Below are 17,500 nucleotides of genomic sequence, written 5' to 3' on the forward strand. Positions count from 1 at the left end.
TAGTAGAGGCTTTTTGTTCAGTGTAATATAGGTAATCTTCCAATTTTAATAATAATTGTTTGTTTGTCTTTTTAGGGGTGGATCAGTGATTTTCATTTCATCAGTAGGTGCATTTGATCCAATGCAGGTACAGCTGTAACTGTTTTAAACTGTTGAGTTGAAGTAGATATCTTACTGGCTGAAGTTAAAACCCTTCCAAAACACTTATTTTCTGCAAATGCACGACAGACCTTAGATGGTGCCCATGGTGGTTTTTGGTCCGTTGCTGGGTTAAATGCAAGGAGCCATTCTCTCATTGCACTGCAGCTGTAGGACAAACAACTGGCAGAACCTTAATCTTTTATGTTCAGAATAATCTACCAGTGAGAGTGCATCAACACTTTCTTGGCTCCCTGCCTCTCTCTGAAGCTGCTGTGAACCACTGATTGGCTCACGAGGATATCTTGGATAGTGTTTTTGCCATTTATTTTGAGTTTAGCATTGTCACACCCTTTGGACTATTGTTCACCATAGTAAATAAGCTTAGGATAATAATAATATAAATTATGACGATGATAATTTATTATTTTTAATTTATTCGACACTGAGGTATTCTTGTTGTTCTTTAATGTTTGCAGGGCGTTGGTGCCTATAATGTCACCAAAACAGCTTTAGTTGGTCTGACAAATGTTTTAGCTAAAGAATGTGGACACATGGGAGTGAGAGTAAACTGTGTTGCTCCAGGGGTCATCAAGACACGTTTTAGTGAAGCGGTAAGTATTGAGTATGGAGAAAAGTTGTATGACTAATTAGATCGGGGGATCCTTGGGAGAACTGGTTGTATGAAAAAAATGTTTCCATGTCCAGTAGTGGGAAAGAGGAAATGCCTTGTTAGGATCTTGACTCCACAAAAGAACGTAGTTTGTCTTGAAGTTAACATACATGTGTGTTGTAAAAGATGCTGCCATCAAATTTTCTCAGTTACAGCAGCCGTGGACTAAGTGCAGAAATCTGGCATAACCAACCCTCTGCTTTTTAACATATTTGTGGAAAAATAGCATACTCAAATGCAACCGGGAGTCCTGCAAAGTGCGACCAAGCAATCTTACCATAGTTTTCCTTAAACAAAAACAACACAGCTGGACTGGTCAGAAAAACCGAGAAAGGAGTATTAGTGATGGACATGAACACATAAAGGGTGGATGGGATATAGATGGATTAACTGACAAACAAATATATGAACTATGCAAACAACAGAACCCCCCCCCCCCCCCCCTTCCCGGCCCCCACCCTTCAAAAATGCCGACTCCTTCTACAACACCTCATTTATCCCAGGTGTGATAGAAGAAAAAAAGGTTTCTGCTTTATACATTCTTTCATGTTTAAATTACCTAAAAACATGTACTTTGTAATATCATCTGCAATGTGTGATGATAATTTAGCAACATTTGCGCATAAACACTTATGGACTTTATAATAATACAAAAAATGCAGTCTGGGCCTGAAACAATGATTATTAATTTTACTTAATCATTGGTTTCAGTTTTGGAAAAATGATTCACTGTCAAAGTTTTTCCTTCAGAGCATTTCACTTGGAAGGTTAGACCATCAGATTTGTCATAAATAAATTTAGTGAGACAACTGCAAAGATCACAGGACCATAATTTTATTTATAGCCTCCTGTGCAGACATTCTTGTGACTCATCACGCAATCATTCCTCCTCAACAAACGTCTGCTGAAACGAGCCGAAATTTCCGTAGACCAGTCACAACAGACTTCCAGATTCTGGAGGTGCACTTTGGACCCTGAGAAGTTTTGCGTGAGGTCCCTTCAGGAAAATGGCCTTCGTGTGTTGGGCATTTAAAATCGCCGACTTATGAATTTCGTGGTTTGGCTTAGATGTTTGCGGCTCTTCACAGAATGAGAATGGTAGAATTCACGTATGGTTGAAACGTTTTGCTCCCGTGTCATTCAAACATACTTGTGGCGTTCACTTGGGATTGATATCTATTTACATTCATCGCCAGTACAAACTTTAAGCAAATAGATTTTTTCAAGCTTTCTTTTTGCTACTATCCTAGTTGCATTCATTGCACTTGAAGATAAAATGGTTCTGGTGCAGTTCAAACACACTTGCAATACTTAAGTATTTTTATTTGTATTTATACTATATTTCCATGGCACTTTCAATTTTAGATGAAACAACACCATACCCTTGCTAAGCACTCGCATTTTGATTTGCGAGAGTGCAAATGCATACTCACCAAGGAAAGCTTTGTCCTGTTTCATCCAAAGAAAAAGTTGATGCATTGACACTTCCAGGATGGCAATCTACACAGTGCTGATTGGTTCTCAGTACCCCGCATGTAATTTCCGGAAAAGACAGTTACGGTACTTAACAAAGGGAAAGGAACGTGTGGCTCGTTTCAGCAGACATTTGTTGAGGAAGAAAGATTGCGTGACGAGTCACAAGATGGCTGTGCAGGAGGCTATAATTATTATTTATAAAATACCTCTGGGTCAAAATACCCTAAAGGGCTTTTAGAAGACACTTTAGGTTGATAGCCAAAATGCTGGCAAATGGTGGCTCAATCAAGTGGGCTTTTGAGTTTCAGACTAGAAAACAAAACCATTGACTGGAAACAGGCCAACGATAGAAGCATTAATTTGCATTCTAGTGTGCCTGGGACACTTGCATGTTACAAAATATTATTATTGTTTATCAATTACTATCTTTTATTATAATTTTTATCATTATTTATTATATACATGTATCAGGCAAAGACATGTCATGATGACAAAGGAGAAATGAAATTACCATTAATTTTGTGACTGTGTATTTCATTTTTTATTGATTTTTATTTACCTCATGATATTTCAAAGCTCAATGTTTTGAATACGTGGAATTTACCAGTATACCACGAGCACAAGCCATGACAAACATGCCGTAGATTCCCCTTCAAAAGGCGAAAAACTCAAGGAAAAACTAATGTTGCTTATTGCCTTCTTTGTTCATTTTCAGGATGGGTTTGTCTAATGATATCAGTGGTGCAGTTTCTTTCCTTTCGTCTGATCAAGCATCATACATAACAGGAGAAACTCTGATAGTAGACGGAGGATCTCATGCAAGTCTGTAGATGAAATGTCACCAACCAAAAAACAACACCTAACATATTTTGATCAACTACAGTTTTGTGTTTTTTCTTCAATTGTGACAAACAACAATAGTAGTAATAATAAAAATGGTGATGACAGTGACAAATTTATAACAAAATTAATAACAAGGTTGAGATTGCACCAGTTCTTGTTGGTCTCTTAAAAAATATTAAGACTAAAATAGCTGGAAACAAGTCAGCCGTAAAGGTGGCGTAAGATTGGTGAACTATTAGACTTTCCATGTTAAGAAAACCGTCTAGTTTTTTCCACAATGTACATACTATTTAATTAAACAATAATAATGAGGAAAAATGGACTTGATTAAATTACAGACGACCTTAAACCAACCATGAAAGTTTGTCTTCCATTACCCGAAGTACCACAACATACACATTTCGTTTTTTTATCCAACCATTGTTCTCTTTCGTCCTCTAAGCCTCACTTCGTCTAGTTTCTTGATGATCTCGTCGGCCTTGTTGGCTTTCTTCCTGTAGCTTTCCAAAATAACCCGGAAGATCTCTTCTGTGTTTGGATGAGTGCTTAAAAATGCCCTTTCCAGAACATACAGATCAACACCTTTATCTTCTGTTAAACCTGATATAAAACTTAACCCAAAGTCAATGAGAATGATGTCTTCAAAAGCCGTTTTTAACAAAATGTTGGAAGTAGTCAAATCCCCATGAATGCAATCGACGTTGTGCATTTTCGCTAGCGTGTCTCCAATCGTCTGGGCAATTAATTGCAAACTTTGCTCGGATTCCTCAGTCGGAAGTTGCAGGACATTATTGATACGATCACGGGCTGTTACACTGTTTGGGATTTCTTCCATATAAATGCGATGTGAGGTGTAATCAACAAAATATACCGCAGGGGTGGAAATACCTGCTTTCCGGCAACGAAGCATAGAACGAACTTCTTGGTTTGTTCTTCGATGCGTTAGCTTTTCATCGAGGGACGGATGCCTATAAGACTTTGAAAACCTTTCTTTCACTATAGTTTTCTTGTTGTAAAAATGTGTCTTGTAAACACGAGCTTCGGCACCTTGTTTTATTAACGTCCACATTTTACAATGGGAAGCACAATGGGAATCTTCCGTTGCGGACGCCATGTTGAATGAGTCTTCATGCGAACTGGTCAGCGTTTCCTCACAAGAGAAGGTAAGTACCTTATGTATCCTTTATTAGTACCAAGGCCCGACCCTTCCATTATCTTGTCATCTCCATTGCGACGCCATCTTTATTTTTGCTTTGTGAAGAGTAAGTCCTTGCTATTGGTTTTCTTTCTTCTATCAGGTGTTAAGATCTAACTCTAAAGCGTCTGATCGTTTAACTGTCCTTTGCAGCGTGTAAAAATGATGTCGATATACGGAAGAGTTAAGAGCTATGCTCTTCGAACTGGGCCATACCTGTACGATATGCGGTTTCTACTTGCCGGTTTTGCGATCACATACTATGGAATATCGAAGATTGTTGCATCTAGTGCTAAGAGTAAGTTTTCTTTTCACATTTTATACTTACAGAGCCTCACTGTTATGATCAACAATTGCAAGTAATTCGATTTTTGGAAAGAATAATAATAAATATATCTAGTTGATGTTTGTGTGTAACTGTCTAGATCTAAGTTCATAAAAATACTAAAAGATATTAAGCTTAAACATCGACCACTTCCAACCTCAGAAGAGTAATTCGATTTTTGGAAAGAATAATAGTAAATATATCTAGTTGATGTTTGTGTGTAACTGTCTAGATCTAAGTTCATAAAAATACTAAAAAACATTAAGCTTAAACATCGACCACTTCCAACCTCAGAAGAGTAATTCGATTTTTGGAAAGAATAATAATAAATATATCTACTTGATGTTTGTGTGTAACTCTCTAGATCTAAGTTCATAAAAATACTAAAAAATATTAAGCTTAAACATCGACCACTTTCAACCTCAGAAGAGTATCAGTTGACTCGTACCCAGGCGATTTGTACCCAAATTCAGATGATTAATACCCACAATCGGCGTCAAAATTGTTGAGACACTCTTATCCTTTAGAGTCGATTTCAAGCTCGGCGGCGCAAATGGCCCCCTCCCCCGCACCCCCGGGACAATGTTGTGTTTTTCTGTTTTCTACGAGCCTTGTCGACAGCGGTACAACATTGATTAGGGTGGGGGAGGGAGGGGTATCCGGGAAACGTACTTTCTGGACAAGTTTTCTTTGCAAACAATGAAGTGTCGTTGCGAGTGTGCTCTGTTGGCAAGTGTCTCAACTAATTTTGTCGCCGATTGTCTTTTTCAGAAAACTTCCTTTATACCCTTTATACGGGCACCTATAGTCCAGTCTGTCCATCAATATGACCACATGAGTGAAAGACTTTTTACAGGTCTAAAAAATTGCGGATAGTTTATTATTCTCGTTTTCGAGCGTGAAAAATGGGTTGTCCTGTGCGAAGCGAAGATTGTGACGTAAGTGCAAAGGACCTGTTCACTTTTGCCTTCTTTAATACGCTATTTGTCAGTAGCGTTAAAGTATGGATTTGTTAAAGGGTTATGCCTCTAACTGCAATTCATCAGAAGAAGCCGATTTTGTTGGTCGAAGTGGTGTCGCAGATGAATGCGAAACAGACATGGTGGCTGTTACAGCCGGGGAACACATTTACTTTCCACGCTCAAATTGCTATGTCGGTGCAAAAAGAATTTCCACCTTGTCGCAGATGCTTTGCAGAGCTGGTTTTGTTGGGAAATGAATGTTTTTGGGAGTAAAGAAACAATATTTTCTCATTTACCACGAGTAACCACAAGTAACCACGAGTAACCACAAGATTATTATAAATAGATAATGTAATTATTCTACTTGTTAATTATGGTTACTCGTGGTTACTCGTGGCCACTCCTCCACGGAGTTCCTAAAATCAGAGTACAGCACTGTTTGCTGCTCTTTTTTTGTCCCAGGAGTTATAAACTGTCTTTGCTATTTATATTTCGCTCTTTTTCATGGGTCATATCCGTTGTAACAAGTTGAAATGGAATTATGTATGGTGAATTTCAAAAGGGAATGCTAAACGTCACGCAATGTTCCGAAAGTATCACTTTATTTCAAGGTATGTCAAATCCAAAACACTGCACAAATCGTCTTGAAATTGTCATTATTTAGTACGATGTCCTTCCTCTCAATAATAAGCGTTTGTGGCGTGAACTTAACTTCGCTGCGCGTTCGACATCCACATTTTGGCTGTTGTAAATGACGTTCTCGGTAGTGATTACTTGCGTTAAAATTTCTCTTTTTTTAGAATGCGGTACATCTAAGCCCGTGAGATATCACTTCCCCTGACAATATCATTCACTTTCCGCCCTTCGCAAATAGATGGCAAGCGTATACATGCCCTTATGGCAAGCGTATACATGCCCTGATCTCGTTAGAAATGTTCTGTGTGAAAACCATGTTCGACACTGAAATGTCTGCAATCATACCAGTGACTGCTACATCACCGTAACAAAGAAAAAGGTGATTTAATGTATGTTCTGATTCCGATATGACATGACAACGCATAAACGCCATTGAAATGTGTATATTTCATATATTAATGCAGAAAAACGCTTATCACAAGTCGTCATTACACTTCATACAAAGTTTTTTCATACAGACAATCGGCGTCAAAATTGTTGAGACACTCTTATCCTTTAGAGTCGATTTCAAGATCGGCGGCGCAAATGGCCCCCTCCCCCGCACCCCCGGGACAATGTTGTGTTTTTCTGTTTTCTACGAGCCTTGTCGACAGCGGTACAACATTGATTAGGGTGGGGGAGGGAGGGGTATCCGGGAAACGTACTTTCTGGACAAGTTTTCTTTGCAAACAATGAATGTGTCGTTGCCAGTGTGCTCTGTTGGCAAGTGTCTCAACTAATTTTGTCGCCGATTGCAGGCAAAATGGTACGTTGTTTCCTACCAAGTTTGTTTGCGGTGGAAATTCGTTTTTATCAACCAAAACATTGTTCAACTGCCTAACTTGTACATGTACTTGTGGCATAATGTCTTGCAAGGTTATTGGCCATTCAGATTCGTGACATTGGGTAATGATTCATGCAACTTGTATCTCAATACAAGTTACATGAAGAATTGCACAGTGGAACCCCAGCAGAAAATACTTTCACAAGAGTAGACCATGGAGGCGAATTCCAAAGTTAACAAGCCCATTTTCAAATACATAAGATATATTTACTACACCTACATGTAATTTGCCATCTCAACCAGTCGAGATGCATCAGTGGACAGTCATAGCATAAAGTTAAAATATGGCGAAAATGAAATAAAGGGTGGGTGCAAATGAATCAACTAAAGGTTGAAATTATAGACTGGAGAGCGTTGACAATAGGTTGGGTACCGGTCATCCGAATCTGGGTACAAATCCTTTGAATTTGAGTGGGTAAGAAACAACCGTGGGTACAAATCTACTGGATTCTGCTCTGAGAGATATCGTTGATATACAATGGGTTGGTTGAACATGTATCGTAAGAACCTGTAACATTCACCAATGACATTTAACAATAATTGATCCTAATTCTCTCTAATAAAAACCATGTTTTCTAATTTCAGAGCCAATCACGGAGAAAGGAGGTATGAAAATTGCATCTGTGAGAAAAGTAATATACGGGCCTGTTTACATGGAGGTGGGGTAACCCCCCTAAGTGGAGTGACCCGCCTGTCCATGTAAACTGAAGTATTTTTTTCGGTCTTTTGTTTACATGATAGGTGAGGTAATCTGCCGCAGCAGGTTGCTCAGTCGGCCAGACCTGGTAACCCACCCAGCCGGGGCGGTTTTTTACCATGTAAACACTTGAAGGTGGGGTAACCCACCAAGCTGGGTCAGCTCGCATCACAATAATTTATACTGCCTTTAGCGGGGGCGTGGCAGCATTAAAAGCGATAATAAGAAGCCACAGCGCTGAAACGGTTGAAGCAAGAGTAGCTACAATTAATCTTTCATCGTCGGATATCACAAAGTGAGCTTTGTTTCTAATGTTACTTGGCTAACTGTGGTGTTATGTACAAGACTGAAATCAAATGGCAAATTCTGTAGGGGTTTAAAAGGAATCGAACGCTTTGAATGGATCACATTGTCTGTAGTGAGAGTAGAAAGAGCATTAACCACCAAAAATTAATGCGTCCTTTCACCTGCCATTTTGCCAGTTGGCATACATAGCAACCACACAGTAGCCTTTAGAAAGGTTACCTGGGACCTTGGGTGGTAAGAATGCATACAAACGCAAGCTATTTGGCAACCCCACCTACCTGGGTTACCCCACCTCCATGCAAACAGAGCCTTTACTTTATTTGCATTTCCTTTTCCTTGATACACAAATGATTACCACTGTGTTTGCAGTTACCAGAGGCCCGTTTCTCGAAAGTTCTAAAACTTTCCGAGCATAATCCAAAGACCACAAATCTCTTGGTGTCAACTAAGGCTGTTCTGATGCATTCAACTCACTCCCAGGGGTTAATGGGTTAAATACCTTTTGTTTTAGTGTCAACCAGCACTGTATTGGGAAGCTTTTGTTCATTTTTATCCAAGTGTACTGATCTGGTTCCTAGCCTGCCTGTCATTGGGTGGGATAATGAAAGTGAACTTTAGATGGAATGCTATAATTAAGCACTTTATTCACTGTTTCAGGTGGACATCATTGATTTGAGAAGATTTAACACAGTGCAATGCTGCGGGGATGTTTCACTCTAAATACTATCCTTTATTAATGTTGGGTGTGGCAACAAAGTAACTGTGAAAAGAAAAGTTCATAAATGGTTTGGAAGAGATGCATATGAACAGTTACTGTTCTTATCCTATTGGAAATCTCATTGTTGTATTTGTCATTAAAAGTGATTGCTTTTTTAAATTATTGCTGTGTCTTTTTTATACATTGAATAGCTTAGTTACTTGGCCTGTGAGAGTGAGGCTGTTTCGATGGAAACCTCACTGCATGCGTTTTGTAAATTCCAACTAATTATCATATGAACTACATTGTTAACCTTTTTAAGAAAAGCCTCACTTTCATTTAAAGGCAGGTAACTGAGCACATAACTGTTAAAGAGACTTCACCAGTACTGTAATCATCTCCTTAAGACGACACCTCAATACCTAGACCTTAACAGCTGTACTTCTCAGTCTATAACCTGGCCTCCCCATCCTAGGACGTTAATCATGAAAGCCGATCACATTAACATTTACTTTTACAAAAGAGTAGAGCATCGTGGAAATATAAAAAGTAGCCAGCGAAGTCTAATCCCTTCTTTCTCTCTTACAGCATCCTTCGCGTGCTAATTTACATAATTGGGACTCTGCACAAAGCAGTGAATTTTTTACTTTTGAGGGGGGAAAACCGAAGCACCCTGGTGATATCTTAAAGCAGGCTATGGAACAAACGCAATTCAATTCAACTGTGCGAATCTTTGTTCCCTTGAACATGTTAAATACGATTGGGATTCAGTCAGGGCTCGAGACTAACTTTTTTAGCTCACTAGCTTAGAGGCTAGTATCAGGTCTGATTTCAATAGCCAAATCTAAATTTGCACTAGCCAGTCTCGTCATGCGCAGTTTCATTTATTTGTAAAAACTATCTCGAAAAAAATCTCACATTTGCAAACACAACTCGCGGTGGAATGTACGACCTCCCGTATTTTCTCACGGAGGCAAAATTTTCTTGGCCTTGAGGCCAATTCTCACAGAACTTTTCAACTGACAAGTGTACTGGAGTATGGAAAACGCGGAATGAGGTAAATTAAAAAATAAGCCGTGCATAAAACTAAACTGCAGGTTCTGAAGTCTCTGGAAAGGCTGTTTCTTTGATTAACGCTATTCGAAAGGACAGACTTGCCCTCGTATAAGATTTTCTTTTTAATAGTTTCAAACAGCAATCCGTGCGTTTTATGCTTGAATGGTTTTCGGAGCAAGTTCTCTCTCTTTTTATGTGAGATTCATCATTCCTAGTAAACGAGATAAGTCACTCCATGTTTCCTCTTTCTTTTTTTCTAATTTGAAATAAACTATATTTGGATTCAATTTCTAAACAAGTACGTGACTTATTTCCATATACACGTAACAACGTCGCAAACAGTTTGTGTTGGCTCGATCGCAAACACTGTCACTTTCGGCGTTTGTGTTTTCGATCCTGTTTTCCATATGCGTGATTGATTGATCTCGTGACGTCGGAAAAAAAGGGCGCAGAAATAAAAGCAGACTTAGTTTTTGCGTCGTGATCAACTTCTTATGTTGGAGTTGTTGCGAAGAAGAACGCAGAGAGGAAGTGTCAAGAGACGTCACCGATTCTAGGTCCGATACATTTTCGAGGGGCAGCAACGGCTGCAGCATAGCCAGTATCAAATTATACTGTAGGAACTGCATGGCTCTTTGTGATCAAGAACTTTACTACAGGTATATTTAGCGGGGTATTCCCTTACGATATTCATTAAATTCTCACTGTTTTGAGGAGTATCCTCATTGCCACGATCGTACTCGAACGCCATTTTCATTACTTATACTTGCCTCTAATTCGTCAAAACGTATCACGTGCACAAAAAAATATCGTCGATTGGTCGCAAACAATCAGAAACAGTTGGCGACTGGGTTTCCATACGGTTGTTTCCCCGCCTTTGAATTGCCACTCGTCGCCAACAAGACGTGTAAGAATCATCGGCGATTGGTCGGGGATGAACGTAAAAGGTGTTTCCATTTACCCAAACTGTTTGTGATCCAGCTGAGGTCCCATGTTTTATGAGTCAATAAATCAATGGGTCAACGAGTCATGAGTTATGAGCCAATGAGACTCACAGTCAATATAGCAATAATTTATTGATTAAGCCTAAGCCCTCGTTTCAGTGATTAGGCCTATGCACTCTCTGAAATTTTAGCTTTCATTTTATGGTTTGGTTAACTGCACTAACTCATTGACTCATTGACTCATTGACTCATTGAATCATTGACTCATAAATATTGTACACTCGATCCAGCTCTCGGAAGGTGCATGCGATTGTTTGTAGCCGAGAAGTTCCGCATGATTCCACACGTGATTAATCGTTCGTAACGTGGCGTGGGGAAACTGTAATCCGCGTTGGTTTGAAACAGTTCAATAAGCTGTAATGAGGGGTCCAAATCCTCGAAGGGGGACTTAATCCGTTAGCGGATATAGTCCCCCGGGGGTCCAAATTCGATAGCGGATTTGTACCGGGGAGTCCAACTCTAGAAGGGTATAAATTTGCTAGAAAAGTGGCCCGGGTTCGATTCCCAGACTCGGGTTGAGTTTGTTGGTTTACTACTCTGCACCAAGAGGTTTTTCCCCTAGCGACTTCGGCCCGATTTCCCCTCTCTTCAAAAACCAACGTTTGACTTGATTTGCGTTAATTGCTGATTTCAGTTTACAGTGTCCCCAATTAGCGCTCTACAGAACGACTAGACACTTAAATAAAGTTCCTTTCCTTTTTTTTCCCTTTTAATTAGCTTACATCGACCCATCCCGCGTATACGCCTTCAGGCGTATTGTTAGATTTTAGAAAAATTAATAAGAACCTGTTTCAAATTTTAGGGTCAACAGGTTCTTGTTTAAAGGGGGTCTAACTGGCAAATTTTAGGGTAACACGTTCTCCAAAAATAGGTTCTTAAAAGCTTACTTGCGGTGTTTTGCAAGACCAAACATGAAGATAACAGAGTAACACGAGTAGCAGAAACGGCACAGAAAGTGATAAAAAATAATTTTACTTGGAGTCTTGTACTGGAAAAAAATGTTTTAGTTTGGGTTTCGAAATTTTCAATATTCAAATTTAGTGCAAAATTGGTGATTTTTTCTCCATTGCTGTAGTTTAATTACAAATTAAGGGGGGTTGGCTCTTAACTACCAGTCCCTTAAACTCTACAGTTATTCTTTTCTTTGCCAAGTGTGCTCAAGTGTGGCAGTGTGGTCCAGTGGTTAGGGCGCTTGCCTTGAGATCCAGAGATCTCGGGTTCAAGACCCGCTCTGACCACTCTTTGAATTTGTTCCTGGTAGTCCCTGGTTCAACTTCCCAGCTGCACTTGTAAATAGCTAACTGGTTTGCCTCCGGTCAGTTGGGATTCTTAACAGTTGTAGTTGTTGTGTTCTGTTGTTTCGTTGATTGTGTTTCATTGGCGCTGAAAAGCCCCTACGGGGAGCGGTCAATTAATAGGCCGTTTACACGACAGAAAAATTTGGTCCGGACCCGCCGAAAAAGCGGTACGGACCCATAACTTTTGTAAAGAAACACTGGAGTTTCTACAGGGCCGGACCCGCCATAGGCGCCTATGGCCCTGTAGAAACTCCAGTGTTTCTTTGCAAAAGTTTAGGTCCGTACCGCTTTTTTTGGCGGGTCCGGACCAAATTTTTCTGTCGTGTAAACGGCCTTTAAGAATGTATTGTATAGACCCTATTCATAAATGGCGGTCAATTTATAATTCTTTTGTCGAAGTGCAAATTAGCCAACCAAGCCTCGATACCATACAGTGAATTGAAAAGAATTCTTGCTCTAAAATGAGGCTTGGTAGGCTAATTTGCACGTGGACAAAAGAATTATAAATGTGACCGCCATTTATGAATAAGGTCTATTGTATTTGACATCGACTCACTACCATATTTGGTAAATCACGGACCAAAACAGAAAATGCCTAAAAACTCAGCGAGGTAACTATGTTTTTCACAAATTTTTAGCGCAACGGTATGAGAACATCTCAACACAAAATCTGTAGGCTGGATTAAAAAATATATATATTTCTCAATAAATTATGACGTCATAAGACTCTCCTTTGATACTCTTTTCAAAATATCGGTTCCAGTCCAAATTGCAATCCCATGCTACAGTTTACGAAAAATGATGGGACGGTTCCTATCCGGTGAAAAAATCGCCTCTTCCTTTCGTATCCTGTTTTCACTGAAACGCACGGCAGAGGACTGGGACTAGTTGCGCATGCGCCTTCTGATGGAAGTGATGTCAGATTTCCATTGAAAAAGTTACTTCATCCATACAACCTTATTGTAGGGTTCTTGAATAAAAATCTTAATACAATACAATACAATACAATACAATACAATGAAAGTTTATTGTGAAAATACACTTAGCTACAACAAGGGCGTGCTTTCACAGACGTAACCAAAGTCAGGGTCTGTGAAAGGACGCCAGCTAATTTACAGGTATTCCAAAAACAAAATAAAATTTAAAATTTAAAAACTAAAAGTGGAATATATTGTAATTAAGATTATAACAGTAAAATCTAATAAATATCTTATATCTAACTAAATATTAAATTCAATAAAGAAGCGTCGAAATTATAAAAATTGTACTAGGTCAACTTGTCTAATAATCTCGTACCCAGATCTCACTCTTGTCTAATGGATCTCTTAAAAGACTTAAAATTCGTTATGTTTCTAAACATGTTCGGAAGTGAATTCCAGAGTTTCGGACCAATATAACGGACTGAGTTCAAGCCATATGTAATAGACTTTGGCTTGGGTAGCGAGAGAATATAGTCACCTCTTAGGGGCTGTTTACATGGATGTAGGAAGATCCTAGCGCTAGGAAGATCCTAGAAGGCGAAACAACTTTTCGTTTGGTTTACATGCAGAAATTTCTGTCTAGGTGGAAGTGGAGAATGAAAGCAAGATGGCGGGCGAGAACAACAAACACGTAATTCGGATGTATTCGGATGTATTCGGATAAATTCGCATGCCTTCGATTCGCAGCGTTTTCGACATTGCTGTCGATCGATTGCTCGTTACTTTCCACTGTGTCTCTCGCTTGGGTGGTGAAACAAAACTGGTCCTGAATATTGTCGGCGGTCATCAGAATCATTAGAATCGTCCTGTGGCAACGCCAGACGAAATTGTCGACCTTTGGTAGCTGAATACCGTGAACACCCGGCCGCCGCCATGTTTGTTTTTTTGTCCCTAGTACCAGGAACTGGTACTAGGTACCGAACGAAGGCAGTTTACATGGTGCTAGGATCTTCCTAGCGCTAGGATCATCCCTCCTCTCAGATAGGATGATCCTAGCGGTAGGATGATCCTAGCACTGGGGCCAAATACAACCCTTCACATGTAAACTGAAAGCTGAAAACATACCGCGCTCGGATGATCCTAGTGCTAGGATGATCCCAGCGCTAGGATCATCCTCTTTCCATGTAAACGGGCCCTTAAATTATAACTAACTTTCTTCCTGTGAACTATCAGGTCTTGTATACTTTTGGGCGCTAAGGAATTGTGAACAGCATTAAAAATAGACAAAGTAATTTTAATTAATCTTTGTTCATCTTTGTTCTTTCTTCCTTAGCAACCATTGTCTTTCTGTTTTCCCTTTTAACTTGTAATAGTGTCTCTTAGATTTTAAACTGGTCATCTCTAATGGGGAAAAGATACCGTTAACAATATAAATGTGGTTGTACGAACACAAGTTAAAAGGGAAAACAGCTCACTTCCGTTAGCGTCCCCTGTTGTCATTAAAAAGCGGAATAAATGAAAAGGAACTCAGGGTATGAAAATATCATCCGATATCTGACCCATTTTTCTGACATCGTTATAGCGATCTTTTGGCAAGTGAAACTGTCAAATCTCTTATCCGCTAACTTATAGACATCACTGTTACTTTCCAAACAAAGAAAAGGCAACATTCGGACTAGAAATAAGATCAATTTCTTGGAATATTTGACTTTTTATGTTTTGTTTTGTCCTCCTATAAAATAAAAAGCACTTTGCCCGCATTTACCGATAGCTACTGATACTGATGTTTACTAACCCAAGGGCATATTTCCGCTGCGGCCCAAGATATATATTGACCATGCAAACTTTTCCCGATTTTTCAACTGAAAAACTGATTTCCCAGGCCAGAGGTTGAAACACTTTCCGATGTTATTACGGAAAACAGAATATAGTTGATTAATGAAAATGTCTACAGTCAGTTTATCACGGTTAGCTTTATTATATGACAGCTGCTACTCGTGTTATTTAAGGGATTACATTTTATCGCAACTTTCATCATGTTTTCAGTTCCTTAGCTTGACATATTCAATTAAAGAGATTTCGACGAGTGGAATAATTTTCACATGTTTTTTTTTGTATTTGTCACGGGCCATTACTTTGGTACGCCGAGGAGAAATTTTCTTAGTAGATTTCCTTGTTCCGAGAAGCAGTTCAAACTTTTACTTTTCTTTTCGCTTATTCACCATTTGATAGATTTTCTTGAATCGAGTTTGCTACTTCTAATTATTTCTGAAAAGCTGGGCTTGAGCTCTTATAAATTTTCTGCGTACTTGCAAATTTGCATTGCCTTACATCGATCTGCAATTCAACGGATGGGCATTGTTTTTCTGTCAAATTGTTTATTTTTTGGAAAATCAACGGCCATCACAAACGTGAAGCTGTCGACTGTCGCTTTTTAAACTCGGGAGCAGTCTGCTTCAAAGCTTTGCATCAACTGACGTATTTAAGGACGGAAGCCGTATGGCCAACGTGACTTTGACCTGGAGATATTAAAATGGTAAATTGTTGTAAAAATGCTGTTGCCACCAGAACGTGGGTCAGTCATTCGACGAGACGAGGAAAGAAATGGACATTCTTCTAAAGCAACTCTGCCAATCGAAACAAGCAGGCGACGAGGTTCGAATTCTCGACTTCCTAGCTTAGCTACATTGGTAAGTCTCCACGATTTGACTTGTGGATATGTTATCACAGAATAGTCGTGTTACCCTTAAATTAACTTTACTGCAAATCCAGGCCACGAAACAACTCAGTTACCCCTCATATTCCCAATCCATTATCTAGAACTACTTTTGCTCTATGACGTTTTTTATTGAAGAAAACGGGAGGAAGTTTCATTTGTTCACTAGCTGTTCTTAACTAAAGAGTTACGAAATCTCTCATACACCCACTGAGCGGAGACAATGACGTAGTATTTTACAGCAGCAGTAGAAAAATTGGTTATACACGAATTTTGAGAATAGCAAATCTAACTTTTATTGTACTATTGCCACTTCAACATATATGAAAGCTCAGTCAACAGGGAATAAAATCGCTGAATCATTTCTTTAAAAAATTAACATATCATTGTACTATGGCCACTGATAAGCTCTTTGGACTGACAAAAAGAATCAGTTATCTTCAGAAAGATCAAGTAAGTTTATCTCTTTTTAAAAATGGTGCTACCACTTATTAAAGAAAAATATATATCTATGTTGAGAAAATCTTGTGATGTAAGATCTTCGAGTGAATAGTTGACAAAATATTTTTTTCTAGTAAATCGCATAAATGGTTTCCGGTTTTGACGACGACATCAAAAAAGTAGCGTTGTGTCGTCACGAAAAGCTGATCAAATAAAACGCAACTCAATTACGTTGGCAATGAACGTTGTGGACATCTCTTCAATTTGTTTTGCGCAAAAAGGATCTTTTTGTTGAAACAGCCAAATTACAGCAAAATAAAGCTTTGTATCGTTTCGCAAATATTAGCGAAATTGGTCATTGTTAAATGGCCAGAAGAATATTATTCGTGTTTCATTTTTAAAGAAAAGTGGAAATAAAAAGGTGTCCAAAGGCTTCAGCAACCAGCTAACCTGGAAATTTATTTTTGTAGCATCAATACTTAGAACAACATCGAAAAGATGTCGTTTCAAATATTACAAGAAAATTAGCATATAAAAAATAAATAATGAATTTCTGCCGATTTGAGCGGAATACTTTTAAAGTCATTATTCCATACTCAATTCATAGGACCCCACTGAGTTATTTTTTGCGACAGCTTATTAGAATCGGGCGAACATCCACTCCAGGAGGTCTGGGACTCAATCCCGGTCGGACCAATAATAACGGGTCTTTGGTGATTAAAGAGGAAGTTTGGTCTTCATGGAAATAGATCGAAATTCTATAGTTTTCGAAAAGAGGAAAGGCTCCTGTATATCTGAATAACTCAATTAAAATTACTTTGTGAACGTCATGGCAGAAACTGTCGAGCAACAAGAAATGTTTTTTAATAAGGACGATGCCTACTATTGTTATTGCGCATACGTTCTGCACATCTCGCGATACTCGGATTTCTTATCGGCGATGCTTAGCAACACAGGGATATTTTTGCGCGGCTTAAAATTATGCAGAGAAAGAAGATCTTAGTAAGTACTATTATTATCCAAAAAGAAAATTGGGGGTAACCGTGCATTTTTCAGAGATAATAAGCTTCAATTTGAGAAAGAGCGCCATACATGGCTTTGTATTTTACAGCTTTTTACTGAATATTGTTCATGAATTATCTTTGAAAAATGCGTGGTTACCCCCAATTTTCTTTTCCGATTTGTTAAGGTCTACCGTTGCTGCATAATCATAAACCGGGGCAAAAATACCGTT

At 38.9% G+C, this 17,500-nt stretch overlaps 3 protein-coding genes and 1 long non-coding RNA gene across 9 annotated transcripts in view; 3 read left to right on the forward strand and 1 right to left on the reverse strand.

The window, feature by feature from the left end:
• LOC137970671 (dehydrogenase/reductase SDR family member 4-like) overlaps positions 1 to 3,479 on the forward strand; it is an 11,098-nt gene extending 7,619 nt beyond the window's left edge. For 5 of the 6 annotated variants that reach the window (XM_068817527.1, XM_068817600.1, XM_068817234.1 and 2 more), the window contains exons 6-9: positions 76 to 127; positions 618 to 752; positions 1,523 to 1,578; positions 3,003 to 3,479. In XM_068817527.1, coding sequence (XP_068673628.1) covers positions 76 to 127; positions 618 to 752; positions 1,523 to 1,578; positions 3,003 to 3,117 — 358 coding nt within the window. In that variant the 3' untranslated portion in view covers positions 3,118 to 3,479. The remainder of the gene's footprint in view (positions 1 to 75; positions 128 to 617; positions 753 to 1,522; positions 1,579 to 3,002) is intronic. The other variant, XM_068817305.1, reaches the window with a different exon arrangement.
• LOC137970988 (EKC/KEOPS complex subunit TP53RK-like) lies at positions 2,820 to 4,256 on the reverse strand. The gene has a single exon (XM_068817713.1). The coding sequence runs from the start codon at positions 4,242 to 4,244 to the stop codon at positions 3,540 to 3,542; it is 705 nt and encodes a 234-aa protein (XP_068673814.1). The 5' UTR covers positions 4,245 to 4,256; the 3' UTR covers positions 2,820 to 3,539.
• A 65-nt stretch (positions 4,257 to 4,321) lies between these two features.
• Positions 4,322 to 9,014, forward strand: LOC137971063 (uncharacterized). The gene is made up of 4 exons (XR_011116919.1): positions 4,322 to 4,392; positions 4,479 to 4,623; positions 7,717 to 7,737; positions 8,792 to 9,014. It is a non-coding gene; the product is annotated as an uncharacterized lncRNA (long non-coding RNA).
• A 6,228-nt stretch (positions 9,015 to 15,242) lies between these two features.
• LOC137971118 (transient receptor potential cation channel subfamily A member 1-like) overlaps positions 15,243 to 17,500 on the forward strand; it is a 48,319-nt gene continuing 46,061 nt past the window's right edge. The window contains exon 1 of the mRNA XM_068818032.1: positions 15,243 to 15,799. Within this exon, the coding sequence (XP_068674133.1) occupies positions 15,662 to 15,799 (138 nt within the window). The 5' untranslated portion in view covers positions 15,243 to 15,661. The remainder of the gene's footprint in view (positions 15,800 to 17,500) is intronic.

This window comes from Montipora foliosa, chromosome 1, assembly GCF_036669935.1.
Source record: "Montipora foliosa isolate CH-2021 chromosome 1, ASM3666993v2, whole genome shotgun sequence".
Taxonomy (NCBI): Eukaryota; Metazoa; Cnidaria; class Anthozoa; order Scleractinia; family Acroporidae; genus Montipora; species Montipora foliosa.